Here is a 24,560-nt window from a genome sequence, read left to right as displayed (position 1 = left end):
TGAGCCCCCAGAGCCTGAAGCTAAGCTGGGATGCCCGGGGAGGACAAGTCTCCTTCAGGAGGCTGCAGAGTTCAGTAGAGCCAGACCAGGGGGAGGAAGACCAGAGTACGGGCTGAGGCTGGCATCTGGTGTTGTGTCTGTCAGGCTAAGGAGCTTGGATTTCTTTCTTTCTTTCTTTCTTTTTTTTTTTTTTTTTTTGAGCTATTAAGCATGGAGACGGTATGGCCAGACTGGTTAATAAATTCACAAAAGCCAAGGCGGCAAACGGAGCAGCATGCTTCCTCACGTTATCTAACTCTGTTGGGGGCAAGTGAGGTAATTTAGACACAAACTGAATTGTAGGGAGCTGTGCGATGGGAGCTGAAGCAAACGAAAATATGGAGAACAGACCAGTGTCTCAGTGACAAGGAGGCTTGGCAAATGCAAAGGCCTCAGGGAGAAAAAGCGCTTTTTCTCCAAGGGCACCACGGTGCATGTTCTCTACTACGTTGTAGACTCAAGTTTTGGAGAAGGACCCTGCATTCGGATATGCTTTTTCATGAAATCTAACACACATTGGCTTCTGGAAGCAGTATTTAGGTGGGGTATGGCAGTTGCAAGATAGTTCTACCAGTTGTGACACTTATATCCAGAAGAGGGGTTCCTTTCCTCAGGTGGTAGCCAGTTTCATATGAATGGGGGTTACAGGAACCTGGCAGAAGAAAGAAGGTATACTTACACTTACAGGTTGACTTTTTGGCACATCATAAACACCTTCCTTCTTTTGGCTGGTGGGAACCTGTGGAAAAACCAAATTCGACACAGTCAAAACACTTTGCTATTCCACTTTCAAAGAACAAAGCAACCCTACTTCAACTCCAGGCTGGCTGAGTGTGGAGGAGAACGGCCCCCGAGGCCTGAGGGTCCCAAATCAAAGGCAGGCCAGGCCCCTTCCCTGGGGACAGCTGGATGAGGGAGGAGTGTGTGAATCGCTTCATTAATGTTTGCAGGGGGTCTCTGCCACTGGGATCCTCACAGAATCACAGAACAGGAGGCTGCAGAGACGTCTCCTCAGGGGTCATGCGGTGGATAAAAATCATCCTCGTTTCACCAAAGACAGAAATGGGACCCAGAAAGGTGCTCTGACTTGCGCAAAGTGATTAAAGTTAGTTTGTGGCTGAGCTTAAGCTGCTTGGGGCACAGACTGAGATCCAGGTTATTTAAAATATAGCAAAATATCAAGGTCTCAGCATCAAGAATGGCTTCTGCTGGGATCACAGACAGGCCATGTGATATTCACCAAAAGGTTTTTTCCAAGAAAAGGGGTCATCAATGGCATGAAAAGCATAAGACAAGAATCCGGGAAATCTCAATTGTTTTTTAATATGTATCTGTATTTTCTTCCCTCCCTCTCTCCTCTGACTCATCCATCTGGTCTTACTGGGCCACTTGGTAACTGTTACCACCCTGTGCAGGTCACTTAGCTCCTCTGAGCTTCACCATTAGAAAATGGGTGCTATCGGCTCTGCTTCTCGTTTGGGTTATTGTGGGGATCAAAGGAGAAAAGAGATGATAAATAAAAACTATTAGGACCTATAATACTGTAAAGCGTTAGAATGATGGCTTCTTTTACCACTGATACATTATATGAGTTAAGTATAAGAACGTATTCTGTAACACTAACAACAGTAGACATGTTGAATACTTTTCTAATGAGTCAATCAAGGGCTTTACACTGAAACACTCTGGCTTGAAAGCAATCTCTTGTGCTTCCCAACACCCAGCACAGGACAGCTCACACCACCATCGGACGCCTCAGCCTGTAGTGACTCTACAATCGTCTGCTAATCTGTGTTCCTTTTCATCAGACTGGGAGCTCCTCAAGAGCAGACACGGTGCCTGCAGCTCAGTAGGCATTTGGTAAATGTCTTCTGGGTAAATGTAGCATCAGAAATGTGGGCAACAGTGAAGAAACAGAAAAAGTGTCTTTTAGGCTTGGACCAGCCAACTCTACCACATGAAGAAGGAGGAACTTCAGCTCATTCCTCGAGTCCCCTTTGCTGTTTCCACTCTCATCAGCTTAACTTCAAATCCTTATAATAATCCTAAGAACTCGGTATTAGAATCTTCACTTTACATAGTAGAAAGTGAGGCTCAGAGATGTTAGGGAAACTCTTCCAAAGCTTCCAAGCTAGTTAAGTGATGAGATTAGAACCCAGCTCTTTCTGGCTACCAGATATGGCACGAACTCACATTGACAGGGTGCTTTCTGTCTGCCAGGCACTGTTCTGAATGTTTGTGTTTACATGTATTCTCATGTAATCCTTGGGACCAGTCAGTTGGGTAAGGATGACGACTGTGTTGCAGAGGAGGAAAAGGAAGCGGGCGGGGGGGGGGGGGCCTGCCAGTGAGCAGGGCTGCCAGAGTTGGAGTCCTGGCACTTGGCCTTTTACCTACGACACTATACAGACAGTCCCCACTGTCCCCATAGCTGTTCTCACTGCTTCTTTTTCTTGGACATTCTCCACTCTCAGAAGGTTGTGCATATTCTTGCAGAAAAGAGGACTGTGAGGGAGCATGGAGATGCAGAAAATGCACTTTCTGAGCTGCTCTTGCACACCTCAGCTCTCAGGTAGCCAATGAAGAAGGTAATTTCTTTGCTCCTGGTAACCAGCCTCCATCTAAAAGAAATCCTCTAAGAATGCCTACCGAGCCCTCGTTAACAAGGGCCAATAAATTACCAACCCACACTTGTATTTTTACTAGCTCACCCTTTCCTGCGCAAAATGAACAGCATTTCTGTTCCCCGTAATTCACGGCTCACTATGGGCACTTAGCAAGTTGAACCGCGGCTGACTCTCAATTATCCCTACAAATGGAGGAGAAGCGGCAGGATGGATAAACCCAAACGGTGCATAATTGAAAAAGCTTTGCTGCTTGGCTCTCCCATGGGTGAGATATCAATCTGCCTGTTTGTCCTTTAAGATTTATGTCGGCTGGGAAGTCTTCTCGGGAGCCTTGCCTGGCTCTCTACCTGGTTGGAGCCTTCCTCTATACCCTCTGTAACCTCTGGTACAGCCTTCCACTAAAAAATCAAAGTGGCCAAGAACCTATTATGCATCGTGCTCTGTGTTTTGCCCGGGTCAATGATGGCGAACAAGCTGGACATGGCCCCCGACGGGACGGAGCTCCTTGTCTTACTGGAGGGACGTGGGAAAGAAATCGGGCTACTCACATGAGCATAAAATGTGCTTTATCTTATGTGGGACCTGTCAAACCACACCGCAGCTGTAAGCTAGGGCAGGGCAGATATTTCACTAGTCTGTTTCCCCATCGGTAAATACCGGTTATGCAGGCAACGTTTAAGCATCAAACATATACCATGTGTGTGCTAAGGGCTGAACACTGGCAGAAGTGCCTGAGGGATGAAGACCAGAGAGAGCCCGGTCCGGGTTCTCCTCGCTACCTGGCTGGTCCTTCTGCCTGTAGACCATTTCATAACATGACATTGCAGAGCAAGTGAGAACAGTTCTCCACCCAAAGGAAGCAGGGGATCTGGTTCCGGATCCCAGCTCTGCCACAGGCTGTGGGACCTCAGTATCCCTTTGTCCTCTGAACCTCAGTCTTCTTACCTGTCTAGCTTGAATGCCTAGGAGGCATTCAAGGGGGTGCCTAGAAACTCCTGGAGGGTCGGAACCACACCGCGGTCTAGCCCATCTCCACGTGCCCGGCACACGCTAGGTGCACCATCCATAACCGCGTTTTGAATGAAGGAGTTAAGAGATGTGGAATTACTGTCAAAGCTATACGTTAAGCACTGTATGTACAGAAGACGCTTTCAGCTCAGCAACATCCTGAGTGTTAGAGAGGCAGTTTAAGGGTTGAGTGACATAGGAGCAGAGACTTATCATTTTAAAATAACAATACGTGACACATCATGGGTGATTAAAAAGGATTTTTGAACCAAGGAACGTGAACAATGCCTGCGTGGAAGGCTGCGGTCTTGCTGGCGCAGGAAGCTTGTTAACGTGCTGCAGAATACCGGCTGAGAAGCTGAGGATCTGGCCTTGGGCCCAGCCCTTGAATTGGAGGACTTGATTTCCTTATGGTTTTAAAATGATAGTCATCATAGCTATTCTTATCCTCCTGAGTTATTGCAAGGGTCAACGTTAAGTGAGGCGTAAAAACCCTTGTACCGCAAGGTTCTGTGTTGTTTTAAAAAAGATGACAGATAACTTTTTCTGGTGCACGCAAAAAGAAAGACAATTATTATTATTAATCCAGTTTGGAAAATGAGACTACTGATCCTCAAAGAGAGGTTACATTTACTCAAGAGTCTCTCCCTCCCTTACGCGGGAGTTATAAATAGCAAAGTCAGGCGAGGTTGCGACTTTCCGCTAGGCTCTCTGACAGGAGGAGGCGAGCAAGCCATGTTCTACTTCACTTAATACATCATCGTAAGACATCTTGAACAGCGTCGGGTACTGATGACATTCTTAGGAAGTAAAGGGAACCAACATTTACACAGCACCTACTAGGTACCTTCGCATCACTTCTAGAAGCAGATGACGTAGCATCCCTCATTTTATAGCCCAGGAGATTGAGATACAAAACTTATGTACTTCGCCAAAGGCCACAAAACAGCTCAAGGATTAGGCCCCAGGCGCCTGGTCTGTCCCAGTGATAAGGTCTGCCTGCCTCGTTCCACAAGATGGAACAGATGAAAATCTGAGACCACCCTGGGCCAAGCTGAAGAATAAGAAACACTGCAATCTACTCAGGAGGAATAGCTATGGAACACTCACTCCTAGGCTCTGAAAACACAAAGAGGAGCCTGGATCCTAATCACAGCTCCTTAAAAGCCCAGCCTTATCTTCAGGCCCAAGAGCTTATCTCTCCTTAAGCAAATTGAGGCTCAGCTGACTGGCAAAGCAAGAGAGGAGAACAGAGGGTGATAAAATATTCATTTCCTTAAATGGTACCTTCCTGCTAATGATGGACAGAAGGGAAGATCTGAAGGTCAGAACTGTTAAAAACAAGTGTGATTTTTAGATTGTGACTTGATACCTACACAGAATCTAATCATGAAACTCTGCATCAGGATATTCTGAGCTGAAAAGAACCTTGGGATTTATTTATTTACTGTGGTCAGAGAGACCTGGCTGTGAGTGAGGGGGCCACATCTTATAGCTCTGTGACCTTGGGCAAGACACCTCATCTGTGTGAGCCCCACTGTTCTGTCTGTAAGGTGGGAATGACGGCTCAAGCCACACGGTCTTGTTGTGAGGGATAAGATATTGCATGTAGACGCCATTCACAGAGCCGGCCCACAGTCAGCACTCGATAAATGTTAAGTAGCTACAGATCACACGTGCATGCACCCACGCGTGCGTGCATACACGCACGTGCGCACACACACACCACTTCTAAGAGTCTCGTTTGCCCCGTAAAGCAAGCCCAACATGGTTCTCTAAAGAGTCACTGACCTGTGGTGAGGCATGAGTCACAAAAAGCAGCAAAGGGCCCGCCGAGACTCTTCAGTCTTAGCTGCTCATTTTACAGATGAGTACACTGAGGCTCGGAGACAGAAAGGAACTCAACAAGCCAGATGAATGGCTGAGTTGGTACCTGGACTAAGATCCTGAATCCACACACTGTGTGACCCAGGATAGAGTCTCTTCTGTACATCCTTCACACGATCTTGCTTCATTCTCATGCCAAGTGTGAGTTACGGAGAAATTACTCCCCTACCTTACCACTGGGAAAAGGGAATCTCAGAGAGATCTGGGATTCTACCACTACCACTCAGCCAAAGTTAGGTGGTGATGCAGCCAGAACCAGAGCCCAGTTCTCTGCCAGCCTAGACCAATTCTTCCTGCACACAGGATGTCCCACACTCCCAGCAGTACCCCCACAGGGCACAGTGGGAGCCCTGCCGACTACCGCTCAGTCGGAATTCAGAAACCTTGTGCTGAAAAGCCTAATTTTGTCTTGAAAAGTGTTTTTTCTTCAGAGCATGACTGGTTAATGTCTCCTTTGGCCCCATATTGGCCCCCCCCATACCACAAGATCATTGTAATTTAAAATCTGAACACCGAGAACAAATATGCAAGTTCTCTGTGTAAAGATTGGAAACTTTGTGAGCGATGATTTTAAATAAAACTTCAGAGCGCAACCTCCCACTTGCATCCAATCCAGACAGGTCCAGTGGATAGAAATACTTTGATTATTACTCCATGGGACTGGCTTAAGCCCACTTGTTGGTAGAGCTGATGTGATACTTCGGTCATTCAGAATTCTGTGCATTAGACAGAAATTGAAAATCTGTTTTACTTTTATTATACAAGTAATGCATGCCCAAGGCAGAAAAGCAGACCGCACAACTGAGTAAATTAAGAAAATTAAAATCACTTATTAAATAAATTTTTTCCTTCTTCCATAATGTTTATATTTCAAATTCAGGCTAAAATTCTAATTAGTGAAAAATTGGATGTTGTCATATCTGTTTGATGTGTTGCTATGGTGCAATTTCTCAAGCTCTTTGATGGAAAAGCATGGGGGAGGATGTGTGAGTTTTGTCTTCACTCACAATGGGTCTGATCTCAGCTCTAAATAGCTATACAGTCCCCTGGAAGCTACTCAACGTCTCTGAGTCTCAGTTTCCCCTTGTAAAAGCAGGATTAAATACCTACTTCATAGCATGTTTGTCAGAATTACATGAATCACAAAGTGTGTGCAGTGCTCTTCCCATGAGCAGACATTTAAGAATATTAATTTACCTTCCCTTTAGGAGGGTGAAGGCTTGAGCTGTACTTTCTTCTATTCAGTTAATATTCCCAGTGCTGTTTTGCAACAGCGTTTTGAATTTGTCCTTGATTTTCAGGAGTGCAGTTGGCTTTTTAAAGAAATTTGATAAGCACCTTCTTTGGAGAAATAAAGGACCCTTCTGGATTACTTTATCCCCGTGGAATGTTTGATTCTTGAGTCCATTGAAAATAGTTAAGATCCATTAACAATTAAAACACCGCACTCAACGGGCGATTGAACATTTCTACAACAAGGCGTGGAAACTACTGGTCAATCGGTAAAAGCCAACTCAGAGGAAGGTATTTGACCAAGCCTGGATGACCTAGAGCGTGGAGAGACCCTGTGAGGTGCGTGCCCCAGGTTCTGTGGACTTGTCCGCGCAACGGAAGGAGGCAGTGGTGCAATGGAAAGAGAGAGAAGCGATTTTATACCTGATAAATGTTTTCTTCCGTTTCAGGATCACGGATTGGCTCGTGTCCAGCCTCAAACACAATGTACTATTATGGTGCGGCCAGAGAGGAAAGATCAGAGGGGAAGAGAGAGAGGGAAAAAAAGGCATTTGGAATTTAGGATACAAATCACAGTGAGCATTAAAGAAAACAGTTGCAGCAGAAAACACCTTCAAGAGACAAGGGGATCACTGAAACACTGCACGTGCCTTGCACACTCCTGCCTTTTCTAAGGAAGACCGTGAGGGTTTGATGGCTGTGAGAGTGTGGGACCCCCCGTATCTTTCTGGAGACGTGGCCTCTTCATGCGATGGCATTTGCTCTCAGTAATGTCTGCATGTGCCACGCTGCTGAGGGCAAATGACATCTCCCGGGAACATCTAGTGGCCCAGCTTGGTAATCCAGGTAACAGCGATTGCCCCCCTTTGCTTCCCTCAAGCCCAATGTCCTCACTTGGCCCGGAAGTGCTTACAAACCACAAACCTCCTCATCCCATAGATACCACCTGATTTTACATTCTGAGTCTTAAATATTGAAAATCAGTTGCTTTTTTTTTTTTTCCTGTGCATGTTTCAGACTCGAAAGGACCGGGCCATTTCAAACAGGGCAATATTCTTCATTCTCTGTGAGTCAGCTAGCCAGGGGCCAAGCTCATATTCTAGACAAATCCTCGCCCTCAGCATTCTAGAGGGAGGGCATGCTGTTAGGCGCATCTTTGGCTTTTGTTAAAAGCCACATAGGCTAGATACTTCTACTTCAAGCTATTCATATTATATTACTTATTTTATCCATATTATTTTATTTTTGTCACAGCTGTACCAGCTTTCTGTGTGGAAATAGGCACTGAACAACAATGCATGTATGAGACACACACACACACACACACACACACACACACACACACCCAGGTGTGTCCGGTTAGAAACAGAAGTTTTAGGTTTTATGTCCAACAAGTTCATGTTTTTGGCTTTCTCTCCTTGGGAATAAGCATGAGTGGGTTTGGGGTTGGTGGTGGGAGGCCCCCTCTTCCCTCCTCCTCTCTGCATCTGTTTGTACAGAGCACATACTTGGATCCAAGAGAAGTCATCTTTCTGGCCCCACCTGGGCTGTGACCCTGCAGAGGGTTCAGGGAAATCTATAGGCTAGGACGTCTCTGGGGTCTCCTTCACCCTCCTCCCAACAGTGCCCACGGCACGAGCTGGCTCATCAGAGGGGCCAGAGACTTGCTCCCACAGCCTTCCCAAAACCTACAAACTGCCCTGCTTGTACTCCAAAGTTGCCAAAACTCAGTCCCCAGCCTCGGTTCCTCACTCAGAGAGGCCTCCTCATGAACTTGGAATATTCAAGAGACTCCTGAAAACATCCAGCTCTGGGATCACATATTTATAGACTGTGGAGGGGCCGAGGCAGGGGTGAGAAGGGAGAAGCGCATCTCCAGATCTCATGTAACGGATGTCAGCCAAACATCTGTTTTTCATGGAAACGCAGCCCTCACCCTGGGAACTAATCTTCGTCCCTCTCCAGGCTCTGCAGCCAGGGGCTCTTCAGGGGCTCTGACAAAGTGTCTACAGCAAGGGCCTCGCCATTCCTGACCCTAAAAACCCCGATGGCTTCCAGAAATTACCTGGTATACAGGATCTTCAACATCCTCTTCCAAAATTGTCTACAGCAGAGCGAGAGAAGGGAGGTTGAGAAGCAGAGGATATAAATAAAGGGAGAGGTATGAGACTGTATTCAGAAATTACAGGACAGTGAAGAAACCAGCTCTGGAGAGGAGAGGCTGCTGGGTCATTTCAGGTATCAAAAAACCCACAAAGGAAAAATAAGCCACCTTGTAGCCACCCCCACCCCCACCCTTAACAACAGCAAAAGCAATTGTGTCTCTTCTGTTCTCCTCCCCTGGAAATCTTCTTTGGAATTTAAAATTTCACTTTCTCTAGCATGTCCAGGATTTCAGAGAATAAAAGATCATCTCTAACTGTGAGCTTGCTTTCGGTGCCTGTAATTTACACGGGAACCTTTCATCTTTGTTTATTTCTACTTGGCAGCAGGAGCACAAGCCCTGACTGTCAGTTTTTGCCTCTGCTGATTTTGAGGCCCAGTCTTCTCTGGCCCTCAGAGAAATTCACAGCTATACCTGATACACAGCTTGTTCGCACTGCTTATCTTTTTGGGCCTTTTTTTCCAACTCTTCTCTTTGCTTCAATTCATAAATAAGCTGAAAGAGATCTCTCAAGTCCAGAATAACAGGTTCAGCCTGGAGTAAAAGGGGGCAGAAAGTGCATTAGTAGGGGAACCGTCCTGAGCCAGAGCAGCCTGTTTCTGTTTTTTGCCAGCTACAACCCACAGCCCTTCCTGTTCCTATGAAACTGAAAGCATTCCATCTTTAATTAATTCTACCTTGTTTATATTGGTTTAGCAAACTGCATCGAGGCTAAAGTTCATTTCTTCAACTAATTATATTTGCAAATCCATAATAATCGTAAGCATAAAAGGCACTGCTTTTATTTATTAGTAATTTTGAATACAATAAAATTAGGGCAGGCCTTATGCAAAACAGCTATTTGTTTTCTCTTATTTTCTTTTTAAATGAAGCTATGAACACAAGGAAACTTGTTTGTATAGTGGTGCCTCCACCCAGCTTAATCAGAAAGGAAAATAATTAGTCATTATGAAATACACATTAGAAAAAACAAGAAGAAGACCGGATGGGCCTGAGTCCCCATTTCCTTGCTCTGAGGCTATTTATGCTCTGGAGATGGGGGCCTGAGCATCAGCATGGTCTCGTCCTACATCAGAGGCGGGCTTCAAAGACCGACAGCGTGACCGGACGCACTGTCCCCTAAAGCTACTAGGAGAGGCGCCCTCCTCGGATGGGGATACTCACCGCCTGGGCTGTTTTTATGGCAACAAATCTGTGATTCCCTTCCTTCCCACAAACGTATCCAAAGGCCCGGTGATCTGTGATGTCCTTTGCAATGTAGGAAATTTCGTGAACAGCATGATGATGCTGAAGGGCCTAGTGGAGACAAAAGGAAGAGCATATTTCACGGGACTTTCCCTTCGAGCTGTTGATCAATAGGAGATGTGTTTCAGCTACGTGTGAACAGGCCCGAAGGGCTTTGGAAAAAGCTGTTGGGTCCAGATGGAAGGAAAAAGAGCCGCGCCTGCCCTTGAGAGATGGGGGCTTCCCTCCAGGGTCTTAGTGCTGTGACCGGAGAGAAAAACAGGACTGCTCATATCCTGAAGGCGAATCTGTGGCAGTGGCTTCCCTCAGCTTGCCAGGGCCAGTCAGGATAATTCAGTGGGGCAGGCTCCTGTTGTAGCTCGCTTCAGGACACGGCCCAGGCAAAGCTGTGGTGTGATATTTGATACACTCCCACACCCAGGGCCTCTGCGCGCTGTGCTGGAAGAGTAGCACACTGTACGGATAACTGGGGTGCCGTTCAAAGTCACAGAACTGTAAACATGTATGGGTGCCACCCTCTCTTGACAGATGGTGATAGGGTCTTAAGGAACGAACACCTTTTTTCTATCTTATCCAGAGTCACCATCTGGGCTAGAGGTGGACTCCCTTAGTTCTGAGACTTTTCATGGGCTGGTTGCTCTGTGTGCAATGCCCATTCTTTTACCCATTTGCCTGAATCCTAGTCCCTTTTCAAAGGACATTTGAGGGGTGCCCGGGTGGCTCAGTGGGTTGAGCAGCTGCCTTTGGCTCAAGTCGGGATCCCAGGGTCCTGGGATCGAGCCCTCCTCGGGCTCCCTGCTCAGTGGGGGTCTGCTTCTCCCTTTCCCTCTGCTCACCTCTTTCTCTCTCTCTCAAAGAAATAAAATCTTTAAAAAAAGACATCTGAATAGCACCACCTCTGCGAAACCTCCCCTGAACAAGGCTTGCTTTCCCTCCCCCTGCAGAAATAATTTCATAGAACTTTAGTCTCTACTGATATCCAAATTCCTAATTGATTCCTCTCACACAGCCCCCTGCGCTCTTGCTTTCAAAGACCTTCCTTCTCTGACAGATTTGCTGATTCCTGGTCAGCCTTCCCCACCAGGCTCCATCTTCCTCAACTCTGTCACCCTAGAACCTTGCGCTGTGCTTGACCCACAGTTGCTGAACTCAAGGGTAAATTGGGATAGTTGACCAAAAACCTTTTGAAACTGATCTTTCTTTATCACCTAAGCCTCAACAAATGCTCGCCATCTTGTTGGCGATCATCATCTTTATGACCATTTTCCTGTATTAAACCTACTTACAGCCACCCTCAGTAAACAGTACTCTGCATAAAGGCTTACATAGGCAGCTGGGCACTAAATGATGTGCTTCAAGTCCTTATATAAGGGGCCTTTTTATTATAGTAAGTATTAAGGGGCTTGAATTCTAGCCACCGTGTGAGCACAAGGCACTCACTGCACCTCTCTGGACCTTTGTCTAGTCTTCTATCCAATGAGAAGTTTGTAACAGATCAATGGCTCCTAACCCAAATCCCAGGATCTCCTTGGGTCATTAAAGGTAATAAAAAGAAGTCCTAAGCAATTTTCAACATTTCAAAAAGCGAAACAGAAATTTATAACTATCCTTAATTGAGACAACACATTTCATTGTGCATGCAAATGAAAATGCCAAGTTTAGAACTGTATCAGGTTACTGTTGTACTCCTTAGTTTATCTTTGAGAGGCTTCTCTTTAGCATTTAGTTTGGGTTTGAATAATTCAAATGGGAAAGTGAATGACTGTAAATACATTTTTTTGGTGGACAAAACTCTTTGCCACTAATGAGTCCATGGAGGGAGGGAGACATGTAACACAAAGGGGACTTAATTATGAAAGTGGTGGGACTCACAGGAGTAGATGTTCTGGAGCGTCTTGTTCCGTCACCCCAGATCCTTTAGCCATGAGGACCTTGAACCACACAGCCAGCCTCTCAGGTCAGTGGGCACGTGGCTCTCGTGATAGCCAGCACCTTAGTTCTGGACCCCTGGCCCTGACCTTCCAAAATGCCCATTCCTAGACTGCTGCCATCCTTCTAGGCTTCTAACCTCACGAATCATTTCTGCCCTAGAATTTGCTGCTGCATCTTAACCTCTCTGACTACTCTTGGGACCCTCTCTTCGGGTTCATCATGCCTTGTCACGTTGCCCACTGCCCACTGGACATCATGCTTGGAGGGTGGTGTCCCCGCCTGGTCACCCGCGCCCCTAATCGGCCATAAGACAACTGTATAATTCTCACGAATCCCGACCCAAATAAAGTTGGTGAGGAAGGGAATGTTTGTTAGTAAAAGACTCAGAACCCATTTATTCTTGTTTTATTAAGAGGACATACTTAGCTGGTGGAGGAAAGCTGCTCAAAGGGTGGTGGCTTCTTCATGGTGTTAATGATGTAAAACTGATGAGATTTATATTCACGCAACACGGGGGTATTGATTGATAGGCTTTTGTGAACTAGAGTGGTATGCAGTAGGGGAAAGTGCGAGACAAAGACATCCTCCTTCTCCCCCCTTTCCAGAAAGTATTTCTCTCTCTGCATAATGTGGACAATGTTATCCGTGTCTCCTATTAAATCAAAGTTTGACGACAGCAGCTTATTGATTGCCAAGTGGAATATTGCTCTAAAATTAAACTGTGATTAGAAGTCTTCCTCGCGGAATGAGATTTGGAGATGATTGTGCAAGGGTAAAATATCACCTACTATGCAAGACAGCAGATGGAGATGCTTTAATTTATCTGGGAATCCTCATTAAGTGTTTTAGAATCAAAACATTTTCCTAATATTGCCTCGCCAAGTGTAGCTCTGTGCGTACCTGAAGTGCCTAAAGATATCTGTAACATTATCTTTTCCCATAGGTAATTTTATGACATGTTGAAAAGGATTCCTGTGAAAGTGGCTCATTTATTTGGAAACGAAGAATCATTGAGGGGCTATGTCTCTACTTTCTCCAACCTCAACTGTGCAGACATAATACAGATACACCAGAATCCCAATAACCCCTACGGTCGTATTACTGCATTTATCTTGGCAACTCAGAGAATCTTGCAAATACTTGTTCACTGAGGCTCAAAACTGCTCCATGTTTTCAAGGAGATTTTATCAGCACCATCAAAGCCAGAGGAACCTTAAGCATCATATTGTTCGACTGTGTTTATGAAAATACTGAGGGTCAGAGAGTTCTGGAGGGACCAGTCCTAAATGCAGCCCTCACTTTCCCTATAAAGGATGACAAAGCAAGATGATGTAGGATCGGTGCCTCCATGGCTTAGATTCCTGCCTCCCTAGTCCAGCAACAAAGCCATGACCCCTGAGGGGCTGGGATGAGGACGGGGAGAGCTGGCCAGGAGCCAGAGCCGAAGCTGTTCTGGCTTCTGGGAGGTATCGGAGGTCAGAGAGAGGTCATAATCAGAAGGTTTGGGGTAAAGGCCAGTTTGCTATAAGGATCTCAAAGAAAAAGGTCAAGACAGCATGCTCTGGGGGTGAACGCTTGGGAGCTTGTGGGTTTCTGTGGTGTCTGCTGAGAAGTCAGGCTGGAAAGGTGTGGTGAGGCCCTTCGTCATGGGAAATGAAGATGACTTCATCCCAGGAGTGTTTCTGCAGGGACTTCCTGGGGCAGCATAAGTTGTTCTGGAAGGGGGAAAGAATAACTGGGCCAGAAGGGGAGGGAGAGGGGAGAGGAAGGGCAGAGTCTGGTCATCCTTCTTCCTTTGGAAAACAGGTTTTTTTGTTTGTTTATTTGTTTTAGAAAAACAGTCATTAAAGTACTGCCAAAAATCAAAGCAGGTATTTGGTTTTGGAAACAGTCTTCAACAACACCCTATTTGTCTGCCACAGCCTATTCTGTCTCTCTCATTCTGAACCTTCCTCGTTATACTGGGCATGAAAGTTGTTACTGAAGAATTCTGAAGACAGACTGCAGATCAGCCTCCTCAGTCCCGTCTGACCTTCCTCCCACCATTGAACTTCAGGTGACCCAGGCTGCGAACAGTCTGAAAAGCCCATCACTGCCCCTCTGGGTTCTGTACTTCCCCCACCTCTGTGCCACTATTCACAATGTTTTCTCTGCCAATTGCCCTCTTCATCCCCTCGCCCATGCTTTCGTGACTCCGCGTAACTAAATCATACATATGCTTGAAGGCTAGCTCCAACAGCATGCTCATCCGAGGAAACTTCCCTGACTCCCCATTTCCCTTTGTGATAATTTTCGTCCCAGATCTCACTGCACTGTATTTATTCTTCTATCTAGGATGCCTCACGTGTCTTCGTCTTGTTTTACATTCACGCCTTCATCCAGTTATTCATACCACGTGTACTTACTGAGTAGCTGGTTGGGTGCCCGGTCTCATGCTCAGCACTACATCCACCCAGATATTATAACATAGGTCCTTCCTCTAGAACCTTGCAATCTCATAAGAACAGGCAGGCAAAGAAACCAACAAGCACAATATATAATAAGAAGAGCTTATATTAAAGGTGTGCAGGGATGGGGAAGGAGCATCAGGGAAGACTTGACAAAGGAGCTGGCCTTGAACTGAATCTCGAAGGTGAAGGGGAAGTCTCCAGAAAATCAGGGAAAGGTCATTCTAGAGAGAAAGAACTAAGACACAGAGGCCTCTACAGCCTGAGAACAGGACATCTGGAGAACGTATCTCTGCACCTATTTTCTCTCTCCTTTGGGGATGTTACCTTCTTGAGAGAAAGATCCACGTCTGATTCCCTAGGCTGAGCTAGGAATCCCAGCTCCTAATACTGTTCCTTTTGAACAGTAAGTGCTAAATAAAGTTTGATGAGTGAAAGAAGGAAGGAAGGAAGAACCAAGCTGTCTGCCGGCATGCACTACACAAGGTAGTTGCTCAATAAATGCTCAGTGAATGATGGCATCAGGTTAATTCATGACATTTCACAGAGGATTCATTCTGTGAACAGAGGCTTTCTTATCTGATCATCATTAAATCTTTTTCTTTTTTTTCCTTAGCATCTCCATGAGCCATTTACCAATGTTTAAATGAGGTATCAAATTGTTTGGAGGGTTACCATTTGACAGAATAAATTACAGAGGAGACTTAATTTGTAGTATGGTTCAATACAACCAATTAAATACAGTATGGATTGGAAAGTCATCTGCTCAGACTTTACCACTTGCTTTTCTTTTAAAGAATAAATTCCATCCCATTTAGCCTTCATATTATTTGTGTGTGTGTGTATGTGCGTGTATGGGAGTGCGCACTTTCCTGAGGCAATACTATTCACAGGAAAAATACCCACCAGGATTCGAGTGAGTTAATGAAAAACAAAACAAAAAAGCAGATATGCAGATAGACACAGAATAAAAATAGATACATGAAAAATACACTACTTCACACTACAGGCAATTACAGTAGTTAAAACCTCACAAGACAAAGGCAGGCCCAGGCTCATTTATAAAGGCCTTTCTCTTTTCTAACATATTTTTGGATGCATTTGCTGCATCCCAGCAACCTCTGTGCCACCCCCAGGCACCCCATCATCAAATGCTCAACAGAGCCGGTCAGAGTGAATTCTTCCTTGAGTTCCCATCCTGAAATCTTCTAGAAGGTTTTATTCAAGGACAAAACCACATTTCCAAATATACTAGTCTCTAGCTGAAGAGGCAGTGTGATAGCAGAGGGAAGGATATGAACTCTGGAGCCAAAGAGAACACAATTCAAATCTAAGCATTATCATTTCCCAGATGTGTAGCTCTGGGCAACTCATTCTGACTTTCTGAGCCTTATTTCTCTTTTTTGTATGATATGAAGAATGACAGAGAAACTTAAAGGTTGTTGGAAATATTAAATTAATTCATATAAAATATACCAGATAGAAGCGAGATGTCATTTCTCCCCCCTCTAGAATTAAAAAAAAAAAAAGGTAATACCCAGTGTTGACAGAAGTGTGGGGAAACAGACTTTCCTGGGCTATTGGTTCTGTATGTGTTCAATGGGAGTAATAATAATAACTCTCTCATGGTCCTGTTAGGAGGATTGATGACTTAGGAGATGGAAAGGGCTTGCAATAGTGCGAGGCACGTAGTAAGGGCTGTGTAGATGTTGGCCATTATGGTTATTTTTATTATTTGTGGGAGTGTGATTTGGTGCAACTTTTCTGGAGGGCAGACGGGCTGTATATTTCAATGCCTTAAAGACATGCATAAACTTTGACCCATGATTCTTCTCCTAGGGATTCAATTATCTGTAAATAACATAAGATGTGTGTGGGGTAAAGGCTAGGACAAGAGATATTCCCTGCAGGGCTGTTTGAATCATGAAAAATTAGAAATATTTGAAATGCTGAGCACTGACTGGTCGTAGAAGCTGCATTGTGCCGTACGATGAAATAATATGCAGCAACTGGAAATCATCTGGGGAACGGACGCATTCTCAGCATGGAAACATTCACAATACCCCACCGAATTAAAAAAAACATATTACAAAATACTATGTTCAATATGATCCTGTTTTTGGAAAAAAATACGCATATCCACGTACGTGTATAAGAAGTCTAGACATACATCCAACAAAAGCTTCACGAGAGTTCTCTGAAGAATTACTACAGTGATTTTGAGAATCTGACTTTTTGCTTATTTATATTAATTTTTAAAAAATTATACCAATTACATAAGTACCAAGAATTCAGTAAGTAATAAAGTAATAGTAAGTATTAAAATAAAGAAAAAACATAAGATGCTTCTTTCTTTCTGACTTGGACTCAGCGAACAATGTGTGCATAGACATCTGTACATTTCTAGAGTCGTCCTTGAGCCCCCCGGCCTCTATCACCTCAGCCCCCACAACCATGTCTTGTCAAGTGCATCTCCCAGTATCTTCCACTCTGTCCATTCCTCTCCCTCTCCACTACCAGACCTGGGTCTCAGCTGCTTCTTCCTGCCTGGATCAAGTGCGTCTCCCAGTATCTTCCACTCTGTCCATTCCTCTCCCTCTCCACTACCAGACCTGGGTCTCAGCTGCTTCTTCCTGCCTGGATCAGGGCAGTAGCCTTGGTCCCCACTCTGCTGCCCTTTGCTCTAATCGTCCCAGCACAGACGAAGGGGCTGAGAGAATATCTGGCAAATCTGATCAAGGTTATCTTGAACCAAAAACACATCAAAGGTTGCTCATGGCTCTTCAGATAAAGAAGAAAATCTCTGCCAGGGCCTTGGTCCACCTCCCCAGGGTCTCTCACCACAGCCCCACTTGCTTCCCATCACCCTGGCCATTCCTCAGACTCTCGCAAGCACCACCCTCCCACCTCAGGGTTGTGCACCGGCCACTCAGTCCACCTACAAAGCTCAACTCCCTCTCCTCCTTCACACCTCAGCACAGATGCTTATTCTCCTCTAAAGCTTCCCTCACTTTGCAGTGTGGACCCGGTTCCCATGCTGTAAGTCCTCTTAGCTTCCTGGACTTTTCCAAGGGGGCAGTTGTGGAGTGTGTCATATGGATATGGATACATATACCTAAGAGCTCCAGGACAGGAGCAACAGTATCTTCTTTCCCTCCTCTTATCTTGAGCATCAAACAGTGCCTGACATAGAGCAAGCAAGCAGTACATATATATTTTTCACTGTGGTAAAACAGACATAACATCAATCTACCATTTTATCCATTTTTAAGTGTCCGGTTCCTTGGCATTAAGGATAGTCACACTGCTCTGCAACCATCACCACTGTGATCTCTAGACTTCATCATCTTCCCAAACTGACAGTCTGCACCATTAAATACTCCCCACTCCTCTCTTCCCGCAGCCCCTGGCAACCACCTTCTACTTCCTGTCTCTAGGAGTTTGTCAGTACACAGTTTTAAACGAATCATTTGAATGAATGAGTCTTCAGCAGGATGCCAAGCCCAAGTCTCTCTCTCCCTGCACCCCCCACTCAAACCCACTGGCTCCAGGACTGTCTTCCTCACTAAGCCTTTACTTCCTTAGCTGTTAAAATGAGGAGGTTGTATTCAGTAAGTACTTACGTCCTGCTTTGCTCTAGACACTTTTTTAATACCTTTTTAAATTTTATAACAACACAACAACTATAACAGCTTCTTAGTAGCTCTCATAACATATGTTATAAACAGGCAACTCTGCGTTAGCAACAATAGCCAAATTATGGAAACAGCTCAAGTGTCCACTGACTGATGAATGGATAAAGAAGATGTGGTCTATATATACAATGGAATATTACTCAGCCATAAAAAGAATGAAATCTTGCCATTTGCAGTGATATGGATAGATGCTACAGTGAAATAAGTCAGTCAGAGGAAGACAAATACCATATGATTTCACTTATGTGGGAATTTAAGAAACAAAACAAACGAGCAAAGGGGAATAAAAGAGACAGAGGCAAACCAAGAAACAGATCCTTAATTATAGAGAACAAACGGATGGTTACCAGAGGGGAGGTGGGTGGGTGGGGGGTGGTATAAATAGGTGATGGGGATTAAGGAGTGCATTTATTGTGATGAGCACCAGGTTTTGTGTGGAAGTGATGAATTACTATATGGTACACCTGAAACTAGTATTATACAGTATGTTAACTAACTGGAATTTAAATAAAAACTAAAACACACACACCCCAAAAAATAATAAACACGTAGCTCCAGAAAGATGTGAGAGAAGTCCTTGTCTAAAAATAGGGAGATGAGCTAGTTAACTAGCTGAGAGCATCCTAGCCCTATGATTTGGGCCTAAATTTGTCTAACAAGCAAAGTGGAACCAGGTGTGCCTCATCAATTAGCAATCACCAAAGTGACAACATGGCAGATTTCTGCTCCAGAGACATGAAAACCACCTGAAACAGGCTTCCATGTGAAACACTAGTTTCCTAACCCCGGGTCCACATCCCATGACTAAGGATTGCGGCTCCAGCATAGTCACTGTTGGTGGGATGTTGGACTAGCTGTCCTCTGCTACTCAATTCTTATCTGCCCCCCAAAGCCCTTTGGGACCAGGCACTCTGGAATGACCAAGGAACAGTCCGGGCTCTCAAAAGCCAGCCTGTGTGTATGTATGTGGAAGGGAAGGGGTCCTTTTCTGCTAAATACTCAGAGTAGTTTGCATATTGTGCTGTCCCTGTTCCCATTTCCTAGAGGCATGTAGTGTGAGGGAGGGATCTGAATCTCAGCTTTGTGGCCATGGGTGAGTCACCTTATCTCACTATGCCTCAGTATCTTCACCTGTAAAATGGGAATGATCGCTCCTTCATGGAGAGGAAATGAGGAAGATCACTTGAAGTATCTAATGGTATATCTGGTAGACGGTAGACTCTTAATACTTGGGATTTTTTTCCCCGGGCAACTGAGTTTAAGATCCTCAATCTATTCGGACTACATAGTATCTAATCACCAAACATGCTTCCCTCAGGTGAGGCCTTCTTTAGAGCTGACAGGGTAACTGTCCTGGAGTAGACAAAACGGGCTGAGGAGGAGAGTCTACTGGGAAATCAAGTTACTGGGAAAGTGAGAGGAGCTGAGGGTTAGGGAGAGTTTCAAACATGGTAACATCATCAAAGAACCCGGGCGGTGCCATCCTGGGAAATTTAACCCCGTAATTTTCACGTGTATAAATCAGTGAATTCCTTTTGGTTCCCAAGACTGTTGGAGGTGGATTTCGTATTATCTGCACCTGAGATTTTGGAATGATATAGTGATCTCATTATCCCGGTCTTAGGAGGAAGCAGGCTCAGAAAGAAGTGACTTGCCCAAGTAACAGCAGGCTGGCATGGGCTTTGAGCAAGTCTCACTGACACTCAAGTCTCTGCCTGGTTAATGGTTAGTAGTCCTTAATACTGAACTGCAATTTTGAATTTGCTTTGGGCATGTATTAAGATAAAACAAATACAGAAAAACACTGTTACTAGAAAGCAAGCTTTTCAGTGAAAGAAAAATGAGATACAAATAGAAAACTTAAGAAATAACCTGGTAATTTTAAATTTGAATCTGGAAATAACAACATGAACTCATGACTTTAAAAAACTAGACTCCTACCATCGTTCGCGGAAAGGGCCCAGGAGCAATGAGCACACCTAATGTGGCTATTTATTACCTAGCTATCCAGTAATCTATTGATCTCTAACCTATCTAGAGAGAAAGAGAGTCAGAGAAAGCAAATATGGCAAGAGGTGAAATGTTCTGTTTGCTTGAACGTTTTCATGATGGGATGCCGGACACACATGGATCCTAGCATGCCTCTTTCTCTACCTCCCACTCTCTCTTCCTCTCTCTGAGAACAGGAGAAACTAAGGCACTGAACATTTCAAGAGCTTAATTGAAAGTAGGCTGCAGACAGAAGCCCTCTATCAAGTCCACCCCAAGGAGCCAGGGGTCCAAAACATAAGGGGCCGTTTAGGGCACTCTGAAGTGCTTAGAGTTAGAGATGTCTGTTCCTTTGCTCCTTGCATTCCCATGGCCAGCATAAACAAACATCAGCCAGTACCTCTATCTTCAACAACATTTTTAAAAGTTCAGGTTGAATAAATACAGGAACAATTTATACTTCTGAAACTCTGGGGGGGGGGAAAACTTGGAAGATTCTCTATGCAGAAGAATTCAGATTTTATTTTCATTATATTAAAGAGAAAAGGTGCTATTCTGAGTGTTTCCTCTGTGCTAGGCACCATGCCAGGCAGCCTATGTATGCAATCCTCCTTTACTCCACTCCATACAACTACCTTCCATATCGTTTCTTCCCCCTTTGCTATCAAGGTAACTGCGACACAGAGGTTGTGTAACTCACTCCAGGTCTCCCTGCGGATAAGGTAGACCAACCCTAGATTATTGCTAGGTATGGCTCCAGGGCCTACAGCCTCTGTGCACTGAATACAGCTTTGAACGTACTTTCAACGGCTCATATTCTCATTCTCCTAAAATTCTTATTTTTATTTCTGTTTCTTTCTGCATGAAGAGGCCTAATAACCATTGTAGGTGTTTAGTAATATAACCAACGATTTCAACATTTTAGCTTATGGTGTAAAATTATGGTAACAAGTAGGTAAATGAGTGTGGATGAATGGAAATGAAACAGCATGTTTTGCTACAAGTCACTGCAGACACTAGGTCATTATATTTAATGGAAAATTACTTTTTGTGTTGTAACCAGTCTGAAATTAACCTCTGCTTTGGTCACAATGAAGTGCTGCATGCCAGACAGCAACTTACAAAAAGGCACACTGAGTAAATACAATGCAGCCAATGGGAAGAACACCAGATCAGGAGTGAGACAGCTGGATTCAGGTCCTGGTGTCTTCGTTTGCAAATTGTTGTGGGTAACTGGTGGTGGTGGTGGTACGTATGGTTTCTAAGATCTACTTTACTGAGACATTTGGGTGCTGAAGCAACACAGGACTTTGGACAGCCACAGGTCTGAAATCTAGATCTGTTATGGACTGTTGGTGCTTACTTGGACAGATCACCTTGCTTCTCTGAACCTTGGCATGCTCATCCAGAACTCCATTAGATTGGGTGAGAGAACTCAAATAGATCATTCTGGTAAAATTCCTAGTATACTACGCAGCACCTAGTGATGCTTAAGAAATGGTGGTTCTTCTCCAGCTCCAAGATTCTGTGATCAGACTTGTTATTCACATATGTTGAATTGTGCCCTCCCAAAATTCATGGTTAAGTCCTAATCTTTGGGACTTCAGAATGTGACTTTATTGGGAAATAGTGTTATTACAGGCATAATTACTTTTTTTAAAATTTAATTTTATTATATTATGTTAATCACCATACAGTACATCATTAGTTTTTTAATTTTTTTTGTTATGTTAATCACCATACATCATTAGTTTTTGATGTAGTGTTCCATGACTGTTTGCACATAACACCCAATGCTCCATGCAATACATGCCTTCCTTAATACCCATCACCAGGCTAACCCATCCCCCCACCCCCCTCCCCTCTAGAACCCTCAGTTTGTTTCTCAGAGTCCATCGTCTCTCGTGGTTCGTCTCCCCCTCTGATTTCCCCCCCTTCATTTTTCCCTTCCTTCTCCTGATATCCTCCATGCTATTCCTTATGTTATTTATTTGAGAGAAAGTGCATGTGCACACAAGCAGGGAAGGAGCAGAGGCAGAGGGAGAAGCAGACTCCCCGCTGAGCACAGAGCACAACTCGGGGCTCAATCCCAGGACCCCAAGATCATGACCTGAGCTGAAGTCAGACGCTTAACCGACTGAGCCATCCAGGCGCCCCTACAGGTGTAATGACCTAAAATTAGGTCATATTAGAATAGAGTGTGACTCTGATCCAACATGACTGGCCATTATAAAAAGGGGAAATTTGGAGACAAGACACATGCATAGGAGGAAGGCCCTGAAAACATGAAGGCAGAGATTGGCATGATGTGTCTAAAAGCCAGGGGACACCAAAGATTGTTAGCAAACCACCAGAAACTAGAAGATGGGCCTGGGGCAGATCCTCTGCCATAGTCCTCACAAGGAATCCACCTTGTCAAAATCTTGATCTTGGACTTGTAGCCTCTTAATGATGAGACAATAAATTTCTGTTGCATAAGCCTCTTGGCTGTGGTTATTCGTTGCAGGAGCCCTAGGAAAGGCACAGAGCCAGCCCTCTCAATGCCCCTGTGTCTGAGGAGTTTGCCAAGAGACTACAGCAGTGAAACAACAAAACCTTAGGTATCCAGTCCCATCTGCTCCCTCAATAAGCCTTCATTTTCCCACCTGTAGCATGAGGCGTCAGGCCTGGCTCCCGCTAGCTTTGCTCTGCTTTTCAAGGCAGGACAGCCAACCCTTCAGTTCTCCCATTGCTGCCAGACATTGCTACTTAAAACAAGCTGAGTGTAGTGCAGCGCTATGCAATTTATAGCTGCATCTGTCCAATTATTTCCCATTTAGTACTGTGCAGCATCTCCCCAAATACACCGCCAAACCACTGAGGTGGTGGGCTGAGCTCCCTGAGTACCAGGATCAATTGGTTCTCTTACACTAATTGGCACCGTGATTTGTTAGGCTGTGGCCTACGAAATTGCCCCCGTCATTGGAAATGCACCAAGCACCACCCTGTAGCCAGCTCCTTCAACTCACCTTAAAATTTTAGGGGGGAAATTGACATAAACTAAAGTTTCTAACCCTAGACTCTGTCATTTCCCTGTTGAGACGAGAAAACTAGGGCTCAGAGGGACGAAGCAACTTGCCCAATTGATGTGTGATCAATGGTGAGTTTCTGAGCTGGTGCGAGAAGTCAGTGGGATAGCCAAGTTCATGCCCGTTTTAGTCCATCAGGTGTCTCCTTGAGAGCTGTGAACATCGGGTTCTGCCCAGCTCTCTGATCGCTGTCTGTGTGCTTGACTTGGAGACAGGTGCACTCGAGTGAGAATGGATGTAGGGAGGCCTGGTTCGGTGACTCAGTGCTTCCTGCATCCAATACCCCTACCTGCTGGCCCAGCTCTGACTTGTCTCCATGACTCAATTCCAGCAAAGGGCATCTCCCTTGATCCAGAAACTCTGTGTCAGGTGTTGTGCTGGGTGCTGGGGACATAATGATAGAGTTGGCAAGATCCTTGCCCTTGAGGAGCTCATTGTCTCTGGCGAGACAGGCAGTCAGGTACTTTTTTTAGTGTTCTCAAAGAAAACCATTCCCTCTCTTCCTAATGCCTAATACCACAGTCTAGAATAACCCCTTCACTTGCATGATTGCCTAGTTAATGTATGTCTTCTTCCTTAGATGGTGAAGACCAGGAGAGCAGTCCCCGTGTCAGTTCCTGGCTCACCCATGCATCCCCAGAGATTGTTAGCAAACCACCAGAAACTAGAAGATGGGCCTGGGGCAGATCCTCTGCCATAGTCCTCACAAGGAATCCATCTTGTCAAAGTGGATCAGTGCTGGATCCCCACCACTGAACAACGTGTCTGGTACTTACTGGGGGCTTAGAGAGGATCTGTGGAATGAATAGTGAGTAGTGTATCCATGCCATAATGAAGGTAAGAACAGGGTAGGAATTAGCCTGAGTTGACTAGATTAATAGGAGACTGACTAGGTAAAAATTAGTGACTGTGGGGCTGGTTGGGATTAAGATGTTCCATCCTGATGGATAACAAAGAGACATGAAGCCACAAAATAGCATGTGATGGAGAGGGAACTGTAATCAGTTTGGGATCGGCAGGCATAAAGTACTAGACAGAGAGCAAAAGTGTGAGAAAAGTAGGCAAGGGTCAGGGGATGCAGGACTTTGAAGGCCACTTTAAAAAAACTGGGGTGCCTAGAATTGTCAGCTCCTTGCTACTTGACGCTGCTGTGAATCTCAGTGGCAGCTGACCCTTTCAGCTGGTTGCAGATGGAGTCCTCCAGGCTAGGGAAGGACAACAAGCCA

The 24,560-nt window shown here is 45.0% G+C and overlaps 1 protein-coding gene across 11 annotated transcripts in view; it reads right to left on the bottom strand.

Annotated features, from left to right (window-relative positions):
• The window catches only part of DAB1 (DAB adaptor protein 1), a 1,161,086-nt gene that overhangs the window by 65,543 nt on the left and 1,070,983 nt on the right, over positions 1–24,560 (bottom strand). For 9 of the 11 annotated variants that reach the window (XM_073896666.1, XM_073896672.1, XM_073896668.1 and 6 more), the window contains 5 exons: positions 10,123–10,254; positions 9,373–9,492; positions 8,860–8,898; positions 7,218–7,283; positions 719–778 (listed from right to left, as the gene is read on the bottom strand). In XM_073896666.1, the coding sequence (XP_073752767.1) occupies positions 719–778; positions 7,218–7,283; positions 8,860–8,898; positions 9,373–9,492; positions 10,123–10,254 (417 nt within the window). The remainder of the gene's footprint in view (positions 1–718; positions 779–7,217; positions 7,284–8,859; positions 8,899–9,372; positions 9,493–10,122; positions 10,255–24,560) is intronic. The other 2 variants (XM_073896673.1, XM_073896674.1) reach the window with 2 other exon arrangements.

Source organism: Callorhinus ursinus, unplaced genomic scaffold (assembly GCF_003265705.2).
Source record: "Callorhinus ursinus isolate GAN/ISIS: 27379988/994484 unplaced genomic scaffold, GSC_fseal_2.0 scaffold9, whole genome shotgun sequence".
In the NCBI taxonomy this organism is placed as follows: Eukaryota; Metazoa; Chordata; class Mammalia; order Carnivora; family Otariidae; genus Callorhinus; species Callorhinus ursinus.
This window is presented reverse-complemented; position numbering and strand designations above follow the sequence as displayed.